This window comes from Squalius cephalus (assembly GCF_949319135.1).
Source record: "Squalius cephalus genome assembly, chromosome: 19".
Taxonomy (NCBI): Eukaryota; Metazoa; Chordata; class Actinopteri; order Cypriniformes; family Leuciscidae; genus Squalius; species Squalius cephalus.
Window position 1 is genome coordinate 26,690,330 of NC_137140.1, and position 21,127 is coordinate 26,711,456.

Here is a 21,127-nt window from a genome sequence, read left to right on the forward strand (position 1 = left end):
CCAAAAATTTTGGTCACATCACATCATTCTTCCAGGACTCCATAGGTCTATCCAAATGAATTTTAGCATATTCAAGTTTGCTTTTTTGTTCTTCTTGGTCAAGAGTGGCATTCGGCAAGATGTCCCAACATGAAGGCTATGCTTGTCTAGTGTTCTTCTTATGCTTTGCATTTAAATGTTTTTTCCTCCTTTCATCATGTCATCTTGCAAGTCTTTGGCAGTAAATTGAGGGTTTTTCTCAGTTGCTCTGATCAAACATTTTATTCCCCTTAATGCTATTGTGCTTTTTCTTCAACACCCTCAAAGGTTTTCAACTTATGAATAAGGCTGCCAGCTGTGTCTCTGGGAACTTTTAGTGTTTTGGAAATCTTTTTGTTGTCATAGACTTCCTAATGTCATAAAACAATTTTTTTCTCTATAGCTTTGGTGTGAGCTCAGACTGTGTAACAGCACAAGCTAATTCAGTTTTGTTACAGAGCTTCCAAAGGCTTAATTGTGTTTTAACAAAATTTTGTACCAAACCATACAAATAAGTTACCTCCTACCTGCTTTCAGAACAATATACATGCAGTAGTGAGTCGCCTTCGCCTTGGTACTTTTCATAAATTAACATCCTGATTACATGACTTATGGCCTTGCATACAACCCACAATTTAATATTAATTAATAATTAACCTCTCCAAAATGAATTCAGTTGGATAGTGATAGCTTCAATTGATAGCTTCAATTGTAAGCTATTGTTATCGTCTGCTCCGCATCCAACACGAGCTGCAGAGTCGCACACAGTGCGGCGGCAGGGATCTTGTGATGAGACTAAGGCGAGATAATGACTGACAGGACCATGATCATTGTGCAGCAGATTCTAAGCGTCTGATAAATGTCTTATCTTGTAGAATACGTGCTCAGCACCGTTGCTTCCTATACACAGAGTATGCGTGATCATGATTTCAAAAGCTAAAGTAAAACGCGAGCTCCCTGATGACTTACTTGAGCACCAAATCAGCACCATATCAGAGGAGCATCTGAAACTGAAGGCTGGAACAATGTGGTCAAATTAAGCTACATACGATAGCCTGTCTCCCAATATCAAACCTATCTTAGGCTGGGCTGTGTAGTTATAACCACCTCTTAGCTCTGGTCTCTGTTTTGGTCTCCGTTTGCACTTTGAATATTGAGAGAGTACTTTGATTATGGTTGCACTTATTGTTTGCACTTAATAAGACTAAGAAAAAACTGTTTATTTTTGTTATTTATACTGTTTTTATTTCTACGTTCAATTTGTGGAAAGGAATTCAGTTAGGAGGCCACGCACAGCCTCACTCAGAAGCTCTGGAAGCTCATAATTCATACACAGTAAGGTCTGAAGAGACTCATGAAATCATACAGGATAGAAGACAGTCAGTTGAGTTTGTGGCAAAACCTTTTACACTGCTTGTATATTGTCTTTCAATGCACATGATAATTCATTCTCAAAAGTAGAGCTGAAATGACATTCATTACAAGATTAGTTAAAACATTTCAAAATGCACCTGCAGACTATTTTTCCAGTCATATATTTGGTTTAAAAAATGTTCTTCATATATTCATATATTTCATATATTTTCTTAAAAAAATACTGGTCAAAAGTCTCGTCTCGTTCTCGTGAACCCAATCTCATGTCTCGTCTTGTCTCGTGAGCTAAGTGTCTCGTCTTACCCCTAATATGTGTGTGTGTATATATATATATATATATATATGTATGTATGTGTATCTCTCTGTGTGTGTGTGTGTGTGTGTGTGCTTGTGAAGTGCTTGTGTACATGTTAAATATATTTTTTTTAAATTATGTAGTTTTATATTTTGTATGTATTTTCTACATTTTTTACTTTTTTATGTAAGTTTCAGTTTTATTTTTTTGCAGAAGTGGTTTCATTAGTGTGATTTTGCACTGACTACTTGATTTTGAAAATATCCATATACCTAGCTAAAAGTGGGCTGTATGTCCCCTGAATCAGAACAGGATGTTCCAATGGAACCAGATGACTTCATCCTCATCATCTCTGTTTTTTGCTCTGCTGGTGCCCTTTTATTTGCTGTCTTTATTGCATTTTGTCTTTCCGATGTCAGTCTCTCATAATGCTCTCAATTATTCTCATCGTATATTTCTCTCTCCCTTCCACCCATCTGCCCACTCACCAGAAATCCCTCCTTCCCATCATACTCTCATCTTGGGAGAGGCTACCGCACTTCTTCCAGTAGATTAACTCTGTATTAAAGTGACGAAATGAAGCATGGTCAAAGTGTTTTGACTCAAGTATGGCCATCCAGAGCAGTATGAATACGCTCTCTCTCAGCATTCCTGCTGCCTGCCCTCCTACGCTCTTCACACGAGGAGCAAGGCAGGCGTGGAGTATGTGTAAATAAATAAATAATGTTTTAATACATTTATCCATTTTGGATTTTAACATCTATGTGTCAAACATGTCGTCCGTATAGTGCAGCACTGTAAATCACAGGGCTCGAGCCCAGACACCTTTAAAATGAGGCAGGCTGGACGTAGCGCAAAGAGTAGAGAGTCTGCTTTGGCCTCAAGCCCACTCTCTATCCCAGAGGCCGGCTACTGAGGTATAGAAGAACGCTGTTCCTGGTGCTGACAGTATTGCGCTGCTCACAAACAGCAACTTCATTAGGCAGCTATGCAGTCGGCCACAAGCAAGAGGGGGGTGAGCAAAAAAAAAAAAAAACAGCATCCCTCATCTGTTTAGAAGTCAACACTAATGATGTCAGAGCGATGGCTGCCAGCGTTGCAAATGAATTTATACGGGGGAATTGATTCTATTAGAAAAACACTGTATGAGAGTTTTTATTGATGTGGAAAGCAGAAAAACAGGAGAAACAGAAGAACTTCTGCACACAAACTGTGCAAAAATAAGCCATCTGTCTCTGTCTTTTCTCATTTTCTTAATCGTAATGTTTGCCTTGTTTTTTCAGTAAAAATCTCCAAACATCCTAGAAATCACATACATTTACTTGTGTAAGATAATAATAAAAAAAATATATCTTGAATGTTGAACATTCCATTAAAAATATTCCACAATATTTTTTAAATATTTTAAATAAAAGCAAATTTATATCTTTATATTTATTTATTAGTGTATTTTCATACAATGTCCAACGTTTTACAAATTCCACAAATAATCCCTTCTAAGATCATCCATGTTTGATATGTAAATACCTGCAGAGTGGGATTTTGATCCTATGAGTTTTCTATGTGAAATTAGACTTTTTTTTTTTTTTTAGAGAATGTATTTTGAAAACTCCAGTGAAAATCATTTAAAGGTAGGGTAGGCAATTTCGGAGAGGCTAGCAATAGCAAGCTAGCTTTGATATCATAAGACCCCGCCCTTCCTCTAGAGCGTCTCCAAAGCCACGCCCCCTCCAAAACACATGAACGCACACAGCCAGAGCAGAGTCTGCAAAGCGTCACGAGAGACTACGTCAAATTACCTCATGTCTCAAAGCACATAACATTACAATAATAATGAACGTAAACAACTTAAAGTGTGCTGACTTGTAAAGTGTGCTGAGTGCTGCAGGTTCATTTCGGCATTGATAATGTTGACATAGAAACGCATAATTCAGAGGATGTGAACTGCTCCATAGAATGTCACAGATTGCCCTCTTGACGGTATGAATGGACCGAATGCAATAATTGGACGAAAATGTTTTGGTCCTGAGACTTCCACAGAAGATATGTACATGTTTTAATATTTAGACCACTTCTATTATTGATTGCTATCAGGATGTGAAGAGAGTTTCAACCAGTATAACAAAAAGTGTTTATGAAAAACATTGCCTACCCTACCTATAAATGAGGAATGTAACAGTTTATCTTAAGAGCCAACAATATTTGTAGTTCACAATAATACGTTTATAACGTTAATGCACAAGCTGGGGCAGAAATGAAATGCAAAAAAATAAGAGAATTAATCACTTAAGAATATTTATAGTTGTATATGTATAATTACTGGCAAACAAGACAAAAAGACTGATTATTAATTTTATTTTTTATTTTATTTTTTTTGCAGTATGTGTGTGCATTATATGTCCCGATAAGCACACATGCTGGCAGGGGCAATGTATTTACCCAGGTTATTTTTGGAGCGACGGTGTTCGAAAATAAATCTGCAAAATTAATCAGCACCGGTACAATGACACTACTATAAAAACCGCTCCGCAAAAAAAATGCAGCTCGTTTAAACAGAGGTTATCTTAATTTATGATGTGTATATGTGGAGCTGAGAGGTTGCTCTCAAGCCGAGGGGTGTGTGTGTGTGTGTGCGTCGTGCACACAGCTCCCAGTGTTCCTGCATGAGACACAGCAACACCCACACGCACAACACGATCGCTCACACGCAAACCTCCGCACTCCGTCGCGGCTATGTAAGCGCTTTCTGTCAGCGAGGGCCTGGAAAGTCTGGCCACAAACGTTATGGATGATCCCGCTCGCTCTCGTATGTTGAAAAGGGTCCGTTGACCCCCGCTAAATTAGTTAGAAAATGAAGAATGCTACCAGAGCTCGCCGTCTCTCCAACTCTCACTCACCTCATTTCATGGTTGCACTCACTGTGCGGTAGTCAGATTTATTGCCAAGTCATTAATCAAAGGTGATCCGTTTTTTTTTTTTTTTTTTTTTTTTTTTTTGCTTTCATAAATGTAAAGGCATTTCTTTATTTATTTAGTGTGACAGTTTGGCGGCACAGGAGGCCAATGCACTCATGTCTTATAATCTGCTTGTCAAAGCCAGTTAACCTTCTGAGGGAGAAATAAATACGAATTCTGCGCTCAACTTATCAACACGTGCGATGGCAGCGCTGGCTCTATTTGCGGAGACTGGAACTGCCGCTGAACTTCTCATAAGAAATGTTAAAACGGATTGAATGTGTTTCCAAAAGTGGATAATTTTGTTCTCACTCCAACTTGTTGTGATAGAAAAATTGTGTTTGACATCCAAACCTTGGAGTCTGGTGGAGATATTCCAATGAATGTAATCAAATTTGACTCTTTTTCAGTTGGAACGTAATTGTCCTGAGATTCCAGTAAGACGCATTGCGGTTGTGAGGTTACGTTATGTAGATATCTTGCCAAGCAGGAAACAATCAGTGTGCGCATTTAATCACGTACTGTTAACAGTCGCCACTGTAGGGTCAAAGGGGACAAGGGTTAATCTCCTTATGGGACTTGTAAGACACATTTTTCCTTTAGGGGTTTGATAGTGATTTTCAAATGGAAAATCTGCCTTCCTACCTCCCTTTCATGCCCCTCCGATGGAGACACAGAGACTAGGGCTAGCGTGATTGCTCTCACGGTGACTCGCTCGCTTTGACGGCCACTTTCACGTTGTAAACAGCTTCTCAGCCAAATGGATTGTTCCGTCTGCCCTGCTGTTTACACGGGGGCCAATTACGTGACGCTTAATTTCATGAAAACAGGGACGTCTGAAGATTGGCATCGCTGAAATGTGGGCTGATATGGCTGCGCTTGAAGCGGGAGATACGCAGCTGAAATGTTCCAGATAACCGGTTTGTCGGTGGCCTGACTCCCCCAATCCCTATCTTACACCCCTGAGGCTCTTTCACGCTGTCTGTCTTCGAAGTTCCCCAAGTTTATTCCATCTTGGTTTTCATTTTGCTCTTTTCAATGTTTGATACTTTTGTGTCTTGTTGAAAACCCTAAGGCTCTGAGTGTTTTCCAGCAATTCTGAAATGTAAATATCCAAAAGGATGACCAAAAATACATAGTTCATACTCAATTAATCATTGGATTTTATAAACGACTAGTTGATCTTAAGGAAGCCAGAATGAATCCAAGAACCCACAGTCTTTCAATAGGGTAACTTGCACATAAACATGATGATTATTCACACCGTTTTTCCATTGTTTGTCTCTCAAACTATCTTCAGACTCCCATGTTGATCTACCAGGTCTGGGTATTTTGTTGTTTTCACCTGTATGTTTATCTTGACTCCATTTGTTTACTGGGTTTTTTTTACCCCCCCAGACACATCAAAGTTGCCGAATCCAAGTCGAAAGCAGTCAGTGTCCCGGAGCCTGAAACACCTTTTTCACTCCTCTAATAAATTTGTCAAGACTCTCAAAAGGTAGTATGAGCATATTGCAGAAAATAAGTGGCACTTTCCACAAATAGGTTACACATTGGTATCTCATTAGTTTTATTACAGCATTAGAGACATAAATGGTTACTGTTGTATCATTGTGTTGTTACTGTAGATATGTGCATGAAAGTAGTTTTACGCATATCAAATGTCTGTATCCTCACCCTTAAAATGGTGTGATTTGGTCTGTTCCACCTCAGAGGTCTTGATGTTTAATTAACTGTTTATAATGCACTTATAATTATAGTTTCTTTATAATTAACTGAGATATTTAATTGTAAAAAACATTTTAATTGTTAACTTAAGCAAACTTATAATAATAATAATATTGTACTATAATATTGCTTTATTGTAGTGTTAATTTGTATGTGGCTTTGGATAAAAGTGTCTGCTAAATTAATAAATGTAAAATATAAGTGTAATGTTTTGTTTGCCCCCGACGAGGTTGACGATCAATATTATCTAAACGTTAAGAATCTCACTTAAAGCTTAACTGTGTAGGATTTTCTCCCATCTAGCGGTGAAATTGTTTATGACTACCAACTGAATATTACTTTCTAGCCCCTCCCATTCCTACGGTGGCCGTATTATTTCAAATCTGCCGGCAGTCGTGATTAATCTCCCCCTCGCATTCGTCACGGTGCCACTGAGTGTAAAAACTTTTAAAAAATTATAAAAAATTATGAAAAAAATTATGAAAAATTTCCAGGTATGTCCCTCTTTGCCTAATGTATTTTCAAGATGGAGGCGCAACATGGCTGCCACCATTCGAGCGACTCGCTCGTATGTATTCTAAATGGCAGATTCTACGCTTACGCGAATACTTGATTAGTTGGTAGAAGTAATTACACATTAATGAGCACATATCATTTTGAAAGAACAAAGTGTTTTTTGCTAAGAATCAACTTAAAAAATTACACAGTGTAGCTTTAAGAGTTAAAACGTTAAGAGTCACTGACTATTTACTTAAATAAAAAAAGTATTCACTTTGTATTTTTTTGGACTCTATTCTTGGAAAGTGCCAGGAATCATAGAACTCACATTATAGCTGAATATGCTGAACTCGTCTTGTTCTGAATAGGTTCTCTTGGCTTTTTTTTTTCCTTTTCAGGGGAGTTTATATAGCATCAGTATTTTACCATAAGGACAGTCTGCTAGTGACTAATGAGGATCAGATCCCCATAGTGGAGGTGGACGACTCATACAGCAGCTCCCTCATGCAGGACTTTCTGTGGTTCACCAAGGTATGCAAAAACATACAGTCAACCGCGACATTAAGCAGTGGAGAGGTCAGCACGGAGATACTGCACTAAAGTAACGTGCGTTTTATTAACGCTGAACTGAAACATACATTTTCGATGTTTTCGTAACACATCTCTTTGACAAGCGTCAATATTTTTGTTGGTTTCTTCCAAATGCAGCCTGCGGTCAGCTTAGCGTCCTAAATATATTCTGTCAAAGTGAACAGTCACCACATTTTTGACGTTAGACCGCGCGTTTGTAATTAGCCCATCATTACAAGGCTAAAGTGGTGTGATGCAAGAAGCAGAGACAGTCTTAGCAGAATATAGCTCTTTGTTTGATGGCCAAATACTTCTAGATTTTATGGTGAGATTGGAGGTAAAGTTATACTCATGAAACGAGCCTCGCAGCTTTTTAAGCGCTCATGTCCACATCCAAATGTTTATTTTACAACTTGTCTCCTAATATGCAAGTAGAAAATGAAGGTTTGTCAAGGAAAATTTTGATGTTGGCTTGATAAAACCTTGTCTCAAAGTTTAAAATAGTTTGAAGGTTAAACAGTCACATAAACAGGCAGGCACATAGATGGTCCCTTCTATGAGAGACTTTTCATTTTAAACGCCTTATTATGGAGTGCATATTGTCTGCTGCGCTTTCTGTTCCACATGGTCAAATAAGTAGTCAACTGAGACACCTATAACTAGCCCAGTAGGGATTGTTTCATCACTGAAAACAAAGCACTCTGGCATTGATGCACAGACTTTGAATGATGTCGAGGAATTAAGTAAATTGCTTCCTCCAACTTCACAAGTGTGCATGTGTTTATTTTGCAGCTGTCCTGCATGTGGGAGGACATCCGGTGGCTGAGACAGAGCCTGGCAGTCTCCACCTCTTCCTCTTCCACTCTGCAGTCCAGACAGAAGATGCTGACGGCCGCGGGCCAACTGCAGGTTTGCCAGCCCGTGATGAGCCTTGCTAACAATTTATTACTATAATGGGATTGAAATTGAAATTGAGTGGGATAATCCCTTATGAAGGATTCTGAGCAGAGTATGTGTCTGTGTTTCTGTTTGAGCATATTTTATATTGCATAACAATTATTTTGGCCAACGTGCTCTACGTAACCGATTTATTTATTACAAAAGTGTGATTTTATTTTCTTTCCAATTTTGAGAGAATTACACATTGGTCCAGTGATACATTCATAAATCCTTGGTGATTTGTCCTTTTTGTCAGGCATTTTAAATTTCTATTGACATAAACCAAAAGCATAATGACATATAAAGAGGGCAGACATATATCATTATGAGTAAACTCTCCATGGTGGTTTCGATGTAACATCACACCCTAAATTATTAAAAACATTTTTTAACATTTGTTTTGTAGCGGACACCATGTACACAGCATCAGAGGGTTAAATAAGAATTCTGGAGAACAAACGTCCTTTTCACTTCATGTCTATTCCTCTATTCTTCTCCAAACAGAATCTTCTGGGCACTCACAACTTGGGCCGAGTCCACTATGAGCCGATTAAAGATCGTCATGGGAATGTGCTGCTTGTGACTGTAAGAGAGGTGGATAGTTTCTATTCCTTTTTCAATGGGAAATGGATGCAGGTATCCAAACTTCAGAGTCAGAGGAAGTCTCTGTCTACCCCTGAGGAGCCATATGCCCTGGACATCCTCCTCATAACCATACAGGTGAACACAGCTCTGTCTTGTCCTACATACATTAATGATAGCCTATCTCAAATCTTCAGAAAAAGAATCTAATTTAAACTGTTATTTTGATTATAGGACATTCTGGCCTATCAGAGACGGAGTCAGCACCGGCTGTCCTCTGGATTTTATCTGGGTTACCTAAAGCTCAGCAGCTCTGTGGATCAGATCAAAGTTCTGGTTCCTCATCGTATGCCCAACATGCTCTGTCACACCAAGATACGAGACAACTGGAATGTGTCAAGGTTAGTTATTGACTTACACTTATTATTACATCTATTATTTGCTTTTTTTCTCTGTAAATCTGAGGTTTCAAATTCATTTTTGGTCATGGACCAGATTATGTCACTTTTTTGGTTTGTTAAAATTTGGTGTACCCATTCAGAGTGCATGTTCATGTTGTTGTTATAGGGGTTATGCACAACAAACTATTCTGTAAAACAGGTTCCATCGCTTCCGGTTCAGGTCTTTTGTATATGTTTTGTTAAATAAAGAGCTGTTTTACTCAAGATGTCTTCAATGGAGCTACCAAAGATGAGCATTACCGATGTCCATCGCATTTGCAGATTGATATCTAAAAGTTTTTTTTGTTCACACTAACATTTGGATATTAAAATTGAGTAACCCGCCAACAATAAAAATAACTTGCTAGGTTAGCTGATTACCTTAAAAGTCCATAGATGTCGCCATCAATTCATACTGCTGTCAACACTTTCTCGGACAAGTGGATGTGATGAGACCTGTTTTCTTGTTTATTCATGTGACCTTCAACATAATGCCTATTGTCATGAGCTACTCCCACGAAGTTTTGGGGAAATGATTTGGGTTGTTTAGTTGAAAAATGCAAATTTGTGCAATTTAAAAGAAAGACTCTGCATGATATGCAACACAACAAATGAGAGAGTTTATTGGTCTTGCTTTAGGGAAAATTGAATATTCTGAATATTATACTAATATAGTGAAAGAATGTGAATGTGTTTTAGCATATCTTTTCCTCAACTCATCCTGCATTTTGCAGTTCACACAGCAGTTCTCAGGAGCCTTTTTTTCTTTGTGTTTTTAAATCTTTAAAGTCTTTTTTTTTTTTTTTCATCTCAAAAATATTGAAGAACAAAGACCCTAGGTCTTGAAAGCATTGAACAGAGACGGTATTATTAAAGCATGTATTCAAAGCCTGTAATAAAAGCGTATAATGATTTTCTTCTTTTTTATTAATCTATCGATTTTACCTATAATACCAGCAAATATATGTACATTTTGACTCATTATGAAAGCCTCTCATGCAATCTAATGAATGTCATTGATATAGACTTACCTTTTATATCACCGAAACAAGCTAATATTTCGCACTGGTGAAGCAAATACGAGCTCTCCAGAGTAAGTGTACCTGAGAAGATTGAAATATGCCTGAACTCCGTGTCAGGCTCCCCTTCACCACAGGCTTACATAGTTTCTTGACACCACCATTTTTTACAGTCAAAACAAAACTGCTATTTGTTTTTGTTCGGTAAAGGAGCTATTTATTTATTTTCATCTCGGGTCATGGTGTTGACCTTGGTAGGTAGCTAGAGACAGGGAGAGTATTATCCTGCAGCTCTGTGTGGTAGTAAAACTAAATTTACTACGGGGCCGGACTGTGGAAGTCAGTGGGAGGTTCACACATGATGATGCCTACTCACGGCTCGAGGAAAACCTCTGGAGCAAAGAAATTCTCCTTTTTTCCACCATCCTACTACCCCCTAGACACTAGCCTTGAGGGTGTCCTTGAGGCTAAAACCAAAATGCTCTATTTTGCCCCGTCATCTTACCCGCGTACCATAAGCTGATGCTTTTCATCTTCTTACAGTTTTTGTGAAATGTAGAGAAAGTTAAATGAATTTGGCCTCATTGTAAAAATCTATTTGCCAAAATTATCACAATTTCAAAAATACATAAGAGCTGTCACTTTTCTATTATTATTGGACATTTAACAACTTAGCTTTTCTTAGTGTAGAATTTTCAGATTAAAATGAAGGGTTTTTAGTGGTTGGTCGAAAACATCTCACCAAATCTAACTCTCAATATTAAACCTAACATGCCATCCCACTAGCCTTTGGAAACCACTCTGTCGATGGCACTTCTGGAAACCGTAATATAGAGCTGTGTATGTTGACTAAACGCTGTCTCTTCCCACCCAGGGATGAGTGGGAATGGCTGCAGTCACTGTCTGGCCCAGTGGAGGTGGAAAGAGCAGATCAGGCTACAGACTGCCTCCTCTTCTCTGAGCTCCAGACGGCCATTAAGAGTCTGCTGCACCATATCAATCTACCTCTCCACCAGGTACTGCAGTCTGCAGAACAACTCTGTGGTAACTGGGTGTTAAGCTTCACAATAATTAAAAAACTAAAGTTTGTTAATATACTTTCATTTTAAAATGATTAAAATAGCTTAAATCATTTTTTTGGACGTTTAATTTGAAAACATGGGCTGTTTCATGGGCTGAAAAGAGAGCATTACATTTGAAGCTTATATAAACCTTGGGTAGTTTGAATACTTTGGGATCTGTTGCAGCATTTATGGATGGATGGATGGATGGATGGATGGATGGATGGATGGATGGATGGATGGATGGATGGATGGATGGATGGATGGATGGATGGATGGATGGATGGATGGATGGATGGATGGATGGATGGATGGATGGATGGATGGATGGATGGATGGATGGATGGATAGATAGATAGATAGATAGATATACTGTAGATATTATTTTTGTCTGTATTACTTTACAGTTATACATAGAGTTTTGGGATATTTCTACTTACCCTTTGTTACATTGTAACAACATTGTTACTTTACCGTGGGTTAAAGTCTGTGTGTGTGTCTGTGTGTCCCACACAGGCCAAGCACTTCCGTCTCTACACACACGAGGTGCTGGAGCTGGGTCACAATGTGTCCTTTCTTCTGCTGCTGCCCGCCTCAGACGACGTTTGCTCTGCCCCGGGACAGACCAACCCCTACACACCACACTCGGGGTTCCTCAACCTCCCTCTTCAAATGTTTGAGCTCGGTACACTGGCTTCTGTTTCAACCCCTACAATATTAGCTCAGTTGGCCTTATAAAAATCCACAGATTCCTCCCCCCTCTGCCCCCAGTCACACTCCCTTAGGACCTCTAGTAAATCAAGCAGACACACACACACACACACACACACATGCAGACACCAGCGGGGTGGTGGTGCGCACCACGGCTAGCCAAACAGCCACCCACCCCCCTCGCCGAGCCCAGACTGTGTAAAATAAGGAAAGGTTAAACAAGTAATCAATATTATAATCCAATAAAATGTGTTTTAAAGAATGGCAGATCATTTTCATTGAAATAGCAGGGTTTGTTTTCAGACGAGAAGGCAAATCGTGTGCTTGTATTCTTAGCAGCCGTGCCAGTTAGAACACTTAGTAGCTTATTCAGCTGCTGTTGTGGGGAGAGTTTCAAACAACTTTTTAAACGTTATACTGTGAGGTAGTTTCAGCCCAAACACCATACACTTGTAAACCTCCCACAGATTTCCATTACAAAAGCGTCTTTTAAAAAGATTCGTCAGTGTTTTTGGGACATTAATGATAACCTTCCTAGGGTCTCGATTTCACACAGCACACCACCCTGGGAAGTCAATTTCAGAAATGCAATAACATCTCACTACTGTTGCCCATATAAGACAGTGTCAATTACTAACTACAGTATTATTGTTTTTTATTTTGTCTCCCTGTGCAGTTCACTTCTACTCATATAAGGAGAAATTTATCAGTCTTTATTGCCGGCTGTCCTCGGTGCTGGACCTGGACGCTCTAATTACCCAGCAGGCTTTTAGAGAGGCCATCACTGACTCAGAGGTGTCCACAGCCAAACAGAGACAACAGCACATATTGGACTACATTCAGGTATGAGGCAGAGGGTGCTCCTCTGTGAAAAAAAATCCTCCCAAAGTATATGATGAAGATTTATCTTTGTAAGTTATTATATATTTTTACATAATATAATTTAGTATTATATTGAATATCGGAGCAATTTTTTTAAACAAGTTTCCTTTTATTTATTTATTTATTTATTTATTTTTTACAAAAATTATAAAGTCTAGTTTAAAGGCCTTGACACATACCGGTAAATATAATTTAAACAATAAAATAATTGTTCACCTTGTGCAAATGCTTTTGATATAGCAGAATAGTTTTGATTAACATTTAAGTAAATACTTGTTCTGGTACTTTTTGTTTTATAAAACATATTTTTAAACAATATCATTCAGCTTCAAGTTTTTTTTTACCGTTTATTTTTATACAAATTATAAAGTAATATGATATAATAAAATAAAATAAATAATATAATATAATAATATATAATATAACAAAAAATATATAATAATAAATAAATAAAAAAAAATTAAATTGTCACCATCTGTAAATTCTTTTGATATAGCAGTATCTTTTTGGATGACATTGAAGAATATACTTGCTCTTTTCGTTTTTCCTTGCTTGTCCCAAATATATATATGAAAAAAGAGTCATCTTTATAAATTATAATATATTTTTACATAACATTATTCAGTGTTATATTAAATACTGATGGAGCAACATAACTTATTGTATTGTTTCTTTTCTTTTTTTTTTACAAAAATATATGTTTTTTGTAGTAGCTGTATTGTAGTAGCTTTTATAGTAGTGTATAAAGGCATGGGCTCATAAATATAACTAAAAAAATATTTGTCACCATAATCAAATTCTTTTAAAAATATAACAATCTTTTTTGGGGGGGGGGGGATGTTTAAGTATATACTTATGCAAGCTTCTACCATGTAGCATTTTCTGCTTATTTCTTCACTTTAAGCTTTTTGTAAGCTGCATCTCAAATAGCTATTTTATATTATCTGTATTATTTTGTGTTTAGTACAGTCTGATGTACATCTTGGAGCTATAATGTTAGTACAGGACTTTTTGCTAGTGAATCTCCATTGTGAATCTCCATTTGCAAATCCATTACAACAAATCGATTTCCTCTCAATTTAAATAATTTGTTGCTCTGCAGGCATTTTGCATCTTCATCCATTGCCAAGCTAACAGTGTTTTTGGTCTTTGAGAACATTGGGCTTTTACCAAAAATACTATTCTTTCACTTGTTCACCAGTCACTGAAAAATCACCTCGAAGAAAGAAACATGAAATACACTAGTCCAATTGTGAAAATGCAGTCAAATTGGGAGTTTATTAAAATTTAAACTTAACTGAGTTCTGTTTTAATATATTTTAAAATGTAATTTATTCCTGCATCAAAGCAAAATTTTCAGCATCATTACTCCAGTCTTTAGTGTCACATGATCCTTCGGTGCACAAGTAACATTTCTTATTATTATCAATGTTAAAAACAGCTGTGCTGCTTAATATTTTTTAAGGATTTTACTGAACACAAACTTTTGAATGGTGTTGTATGTGGTAATTTCAGGGATTCAGATTCCGCCTTTTGTCAGTGCACGCAATGATTAATGGGCCAGAACAATTTTGCAGCATATAGTAACAAACAGGTGTTTAAGATAGTGCTATGGTGTTTTTTGCTATTTAGTGTTTGTACACTACCTGAAATCATTCTTTACTGCTTCATTCCTTTTTATTAGCCACATTTGTGTTGTACAAATTACAACTTTTAGCAATACGTCATGCATGTTTCAGTCCTGAGAATCATGTTTATTCCCAACCGCTTGGGAGTGTTGGAAACATCAAACTACAAAAACAATTTAAACTAATAATCCAATTAGGATAGTTTATTGATGTCATAAAGCATAACTACTAGACGTATAAACTGTAAAACAAGTTGTTTTTCTTGTGTCGAAATTTCAATAACAGCTCAGCAGACTCTCTCACAATCCGACTTGAAAGGGAGGCGTGTGTTAAGTGTGCCGGTCTGAAATAATCCCTCTCCGCCACCCCGGTCTGGACTATTAATTGAGATTGACCACAAAACCACAAGTGTTTGTGTGATGTCAGGTCCAAGAGGCACTGGAAAAAAGCGGCACACTGACCACAGATTACACAGCGCCTAAGAGCGACGAGGGGAAAAAATAATACCGATCAATGAGTGTGACTGCATGACTGTGTGTGTGGCTGAGCAATGTGGCATCAATTAGCGTGAAAACCTTAATGTTCCAGAAGGCGGCAAACGAGAAAGGGCCACGTCTGTCAAAGTGGCACGGCTCTGGAAAGTGCTTTCGTGTGAGAGAGCAGGTTTATATCGCTGTGAGGTCCTGTCAAAGAGCTAACGGACAGACCGCGAAACACGCGTTTCAGATGCATGCGGCGAGATGTGGCATTGAGATGGAGCTTGCGTGACGCTCAAATTTACTTCGTAGGCTCAAGTGTTTGGCTTTAACTCGGCAGATTTTCAAATTTGCTGCTTTGATAGTTCATCTGATAATACTCACAGAGATTTTGCAACCTTTTGGCTGTTGAAGTTCTCAAATGGTTTTAGTTCAAGACCAAGATTTTGCAGTGGACAGTAACCCCTGGTTTCACAGACCCAGATTAAAATGCATGTTTGAGTTGTTTGAGATCTTAAAATATGTCAGTGCCATTGTGTCTTAAAGGCACACTATTCAAGATTTGAATAGATTTCCCTATAATCCATCGCGCTCTTTAAGATCACTAAATTCGAGGCTTTTGGTCATACCTAGGATATCTAGGTCCACCAAAGGAGGGAGAGCATTTTCACATTTAGCTCCAAAACTCTGGAATAGTCTTCCAGATACTGTTCGTTGCTTAGACTCGCTCTCCCAGTTTAAAACTAGATTAAAGACGCATCTCTTCAGCCAGGCATTCATATAATACTTTTAATCTTACAGTTAAATCCGACCTCTAGTTCATAGACGCCAGAGGAGAACTGGCCCCCGACTGAGCCTGGGTTCTCCCAAGGTTTTTTTTTTTTCTCCATCAGGTCACCTGATGGAGTTTTAGGACACCATTAGGTCACCTGATGGAGTTTTTTTGGTTCCTTGCCACTGTTGCCTTTGGCTTGCTCAGTTGGGGATATTTAATTTAATTAATCAATCAACAATACTATTGATCAGCATTACCAAACGTGGACGTTTTCCACTAGAAACAAACATTGATGTATTATTTTAATACTGTGAAGCTGCTTTGATACAATCTGTATTGTGAAAAGCGCTATATAAATAAACTTGACTTGACTTGACTTGACTTGATTTGTACCTTAATATTGCAGCTTCGAAATCATTTCGATGGTAAACGAACTCGTAGTAAGACCGCTGGCAAAACCAGCAATGCAGGTTTGAGAGGTGGCGCCCCAACAAATCTCGCGAGAATCACGACTAGCTTTACGGCACAACGTCACATACGTCAACAACATATGAAGCAGCCTCTATGGAAGACACTAGCACGCATTTCAGACGTGAAGCAGAGTCGACGAAGAAAGCGCGGTCGGAAGAGTGCAGAGACGGCTCTGCGTGAGTGGAATTTACTACAGTAACGTTAAATACAAGTACTCCACAGCAACTCTAGGGGTCGCTGTTTGAGAAAAACGGAAACTGCATAGTGTGCCTTTAAGATGCACACCAGTAATGTTTTTTAAGGCACGTTTATAAAAGCTACATACTTGTCCCAGTTGAACTAAGGTCTATTCCTGGCTTAATTTAAGCCCTGTCTATGAAACCAGGCCTAAGTGTTAAACCAAAAGGGTACCAAAGTTGTGTATCAAGTGAACAAAAAATGCCCTTGAAATCTCTCCTTGAAACTAAATCTGTGTTTAATGTCGTGTTTTCTTCTATTTTGTGTTTTTTGTTTAAACTTTACCAGGGTGAGGGGCTTTCAAGCAGCCTGTCTGTATTGGATCTATCTAATATTGTAATAGTTTGATTGCACAGCTTTTGACTCATATAAAATGAGAATCGTTTTCTCATCCCTTTTAATGGCTAGGCCTATTCATTTTGCTATCCTAAATATGCATGATTATATGGTCAGTTGCATTTTATTATTTCCATGTAACATAATTTTTCCCTGCTGCCGACGACCCTATCAGAACAGACCAGTGATTCATTTTTGGATTGAGAGCCGGTATAATAGAGCACTGGGTGTGATATAAGCCACACAGCTTATTTATTCTTATTTTCCCCTAATTTGTTTCAATATTTCCCAGCCAACAGCATCAGCCAAACATTTATTAGTTGAAGTAGTCTATTTCGATAGACTCATATTATTGCCCTTGTCATACTGGAGTCCCCTCTTTGTCGTTAGAAGCCCGGCATATTTTCCAAAGGAGTCATCCTGTGGTGTCAAGGCTCATTCCCATAAGCTGGATCTCTCATGGCATTTGCTAGAAAGAGCTCAGATTGCAATTTTTTTTTTTTCGTCTACTCTGCTGCATTTTTGCTCAGCCTTTTTCCTTCCAATTTGAAATAAGCTCCTTGTAAATACAATTGCTATAGTACGTCTCGAGGATGGAAAATATGAAAGTGGTAGTTGTGAAGATTCACTGCGTGGAGGTTAACAGCTCTGATTGAAAACACATTTTACCTCTCATTTCGCTCCTGCACACTAAATAGGAGCAATATGTACAATTCGGCTCTGACGTTCTGTGATTGGTGAACAGAGGAAGATGACACAAAATAAATTATGACATTAGTCACGGTCATGCCCCTTCAAGACTTCACAGCGAGTTTTCTGTGGCCTCCTTTTGAAGCTTTTGTGTGATGCGCTTTAATGCTTTGAAAAGCTTTGTGATGTTTGTGGGGAAAGTTCTTGCGACGTTTATGTGAGGAAAATACCGCATTTCTCACACTGAAAGCTGTGATTTGCATTTTTATCGAATCAGCTTTTAAAAAGCACCCTTTAGTTTTCAAGCTAACCTTGAAATGCAGGCAGCATTGCCAATGAAATAAGAGCGCACTCAACCTCTCTTTGTTTTTTTTTCTTTGTGTGTGAAGCAATTGGACGAGATGTGGCGAGACGTTCGCTGGATCACCAATGCCCTGCAGTACGCCCGCTATAAACAGCCTCTCGGTTGGTTGCCTATCACCTGGCTTGTAGACGTCAGCGTGGAGCCTCCTGTCCAGAAGAATGACTCCATGTCCTCTAACACAGAATACGTGCCCACTCCCTCGCCCTCTCCAGAAATGAGGAGACGAAAGCCCACAATTGGTAAATGCTATTTTTCAATAGCTGCCATTCATCCAGGTATAAAAAAATATGTCGTGCTTGACTGCATGTTTGTGTCACATTCAAATATGTATTGTATTTGCAATGATTTTGCACATGTAAGTAGTGGGATTGTTGCATTTGTTGACAGTCTTTTGAATACTTTTTCCAGGAAATAAATCAGTGAATCTAATGCAACTCTTCGATATTGAAAGCTTTGAGATGCCATGTAGTTTGTAGGACATTACAGGTTGGCACAAAAGGAAGATTTGACATAAACATTTTTGACAAAAGACACCAATTTTCAAGACATTTATGAAATTGCAGTTTACAAGCACTCATCGGAGGCACTTGAGTGACTGGCACCCTGTGATTGTTGGACATTTAGGGTCTTTTAGATTTCAGTCTGTGTAAGAACAATCTAAGATAATTCACAGATATCATTTAAGGCCAAATTTAATTAAGAAACCATGCAATACTGATAAAATATGCCTTGTAATTAAACTTGTACAATTAAAAGCAGAAGCCAATTAAAATAGTATTACTTTATGTGGTCAAATGTGTGCAATAAATATGCACAATGCATGTCTGCTGGGTGTTTTTACTTTTATTTTCTAACTTTTATATGCCACATTTCTCAGGATTTTTGATTATTGCATTATGTGTATGGGATGTGAACTCAACAACATGCTACATAAAATTATAATTATTTTCGATGATTTTTCAGAAAGAACCTATGTTTATTTCTTTAATTTAAACCATAGATATCACTTTATAGTAACTTTATTTTACCAAAACATTATTACATTATATAATGTTTAACAGTATATGTGATGTCATCTATATAATAAATATACAGTAGCTTAATATAAGAATGTTTTCAGCAAGTATCCATTAAATTGATCAAATGTGGCAGTAAAGGCTTTTAAAAACTTACAAATAAATTCTGTTCTTTTGAGAAATCCTGAAAAAAGTTTCCACAAAAAATATTAATGAGAAGAAATATTTTTAGGACTGATAATAATAAAAGTTTCTCGAGCACCAAATGAACATATTAGAATGATTTCTGAGGAATCATATGACGCTGGCCACAAAAAAGTCAGCTTTATCACACTATTACTAAAATATATTAAATTATAAAACAGTTCTATTAAATTGAAATAATGTTTTACAATATTACTAGTTTTACTGTATTTGATCAAATAAATCCAGAAAAAAGCACAAGAGACTTATTTCAAAAACATTGACTATTTCAAAAAGGGCTTTGAAAGTGGTTCATCCAATCAGACAGAACTTCAGACCGATTTTCGGCAGACGTATCCTTTTAAAATGTTTATTTTATTATTAAAATGTATTTTTGCTTGTCTGATTCCCCATACACTTTCCATAATTATCATCAACCCACATTTGTTTGCAGAGTCCCAACCGGGATCAGATGAAGAGGGCTGCTCGGAGGTCTTTCTCCCCACAGACAGTGACTATGACTCCAGTGACGCTCTGAGCCCTCGTGACCTGGACTTAGTTTACTCCTCAGCCCAAGATCTCTCCCATCAGGCCGTGCACATCCTCAGCGGAAGCGCACCCGATGTGCTCCAGATGCACGATCTCAAGTACAGCGCTTGCTCAAAGTCCATCCTGGAGACCGAATCCTGCACCAAGGATATGGAGGACCTGTCGCTTTCCTCTTATTCCGTGAAAAACGCAGACAAGCCATCCCGCTGCAAGTTCCTGGCCGATCCACCGACGAAACGTAAGATGCTGTCCAAAAGCCATCCTCAGAGGAGTTATTTTGGCGGGCCGCACCGTTGGCTCCGCGTACAGAGCGAGAGCCACACTCCCTCGCTATCCGAAGGGATCTACACCAAACAGAGCGAAACTGACCTGCCGCTGGAGACGCCGCTCTCTCTACCGCACTCTCCCACTACCTCCTACAGTTTGGATGAGTACAGGGCGACCTACAGGGAGTCTAAGCCCAACGTTCACAGGATCTTTGTGGAGTCTTGCAGCAAGACGTCACCCTGCAGAGATGCCCCACATTGGGAGGAGGAGGAGACGGGATCGAGAGGAGCGTCCACCGGAGAGACCGGATCGGGATACCGCACCGCAGCAGAAGCTCTGGACATGGATTCGGATGAGCTAACGAATGAACAAGTGTCGGAGGTCCTCAGCAGCACTCTTTAGGACGATATACGCATGGTCTTCTCGACACTTCAGTCGCCTCAAAAAGCTCCAAAACTCCATCTTTCCTCTCCAACCGCACACTTTACAACAGCTCTCAGTTGTAATGAGTGAACACTTAGCCTAATCAATTCTTGCATCCTCTCTGTAGAGGATGAAGTTGCTGGTCAACTCTGCGGGACTCATAAGTCATGGCTCTGACTGTTACAATGTTGATTATCAATGCAACGTGAAACAAAGCACTGCTTTTCCTCAGAACTTGAAATGAACTCCGCCAATAGAGTCCAACACTTTTTCAGCAGCCTTCGTTCTGAGTGTATTTTTCCCATTCGTTTTCACCACAGGGGTTTCAAAAACTTGGAAGTTATGAACAAAACCAAACGACTCTAAATATTTGTAATATTACAGCTTTTTTTATTAGAAGCTACAAGAAGTGTGTATTTAAGAACTTTTATGATTAAAGTAGAAAATATATAAAGAAATATAAAATATAATTATTCTTATTATGAACTTTCCGTAAAAAAAACAACAACTTTTATTCAGCAACGATGCATTAAATTGATCAAAAGTGACAGTAAATATGTTTATAATTTTACAAAAGATTCCATAAATGCTTATTCATTAAGCAGCACAACTGTTTTCAACATAGATACAGTAATAAGAAA

The 21,127-nt window shown here is 38.3% G+C and overlaps 1 protein-coding gene across 3 annotated transcripts in view; it reads left to right on the plus strand.

Annotated features, from left to right (window-relative positions):
* The window catches only part of ankfn1a (ankyrin repeat and fibronectin type III domain containing 1a), a 79,334-nt gene extending 58,408 nt beyond the window's left edge, over positions 1-20,926 (plus strand). For 2 of the 3 annotated variants that reach the window (XM_079852114.1, XM_079852115.1), the window contains 10 exons: positions 6,040-6,139; positions 7,266-7,398; positions 8,230-8,346; positions 8,881-9,096; positions 9,193-9,359; positions 11,292-11,433; positions 11,995-12,163; positions 12,866-13,032; positions 18,074-18,323; positions 19,702-20,926. In XM_079852114.1, coding sequence (XP_079708240.1) covers positions 6,040-6,139; positions 7,266-7,398; positions 8,230-8,346; positions 8,881-9,096; positions 9,193-9,359; positions 11,292-11,433; positions 11,995-12,163; positions 12,866-13,032; positions 18,074-18,323; positions 19,702-20,465 — 2,225 coding nt within the window. In that variant the 3' untranslated portion in view covers positions 20,466-20,926. The remainder of the gene's footprint in view (positions 1-6,039; positions 6,140-7,265; positions 7,399-8,229; positions 8,347-8,880; positions 9,097-9,192; positions 9,360-11,291; positions 11,434-11,994; positions 12,164-12,865; positions 13,033-18,073; positions 18,324-19,701) is intronic. The other variant, XM_079852116.1, reaches the window with a different exon arrangement.
* Positions 20,927-21,127: the final 201 nt, after the last annotated feature.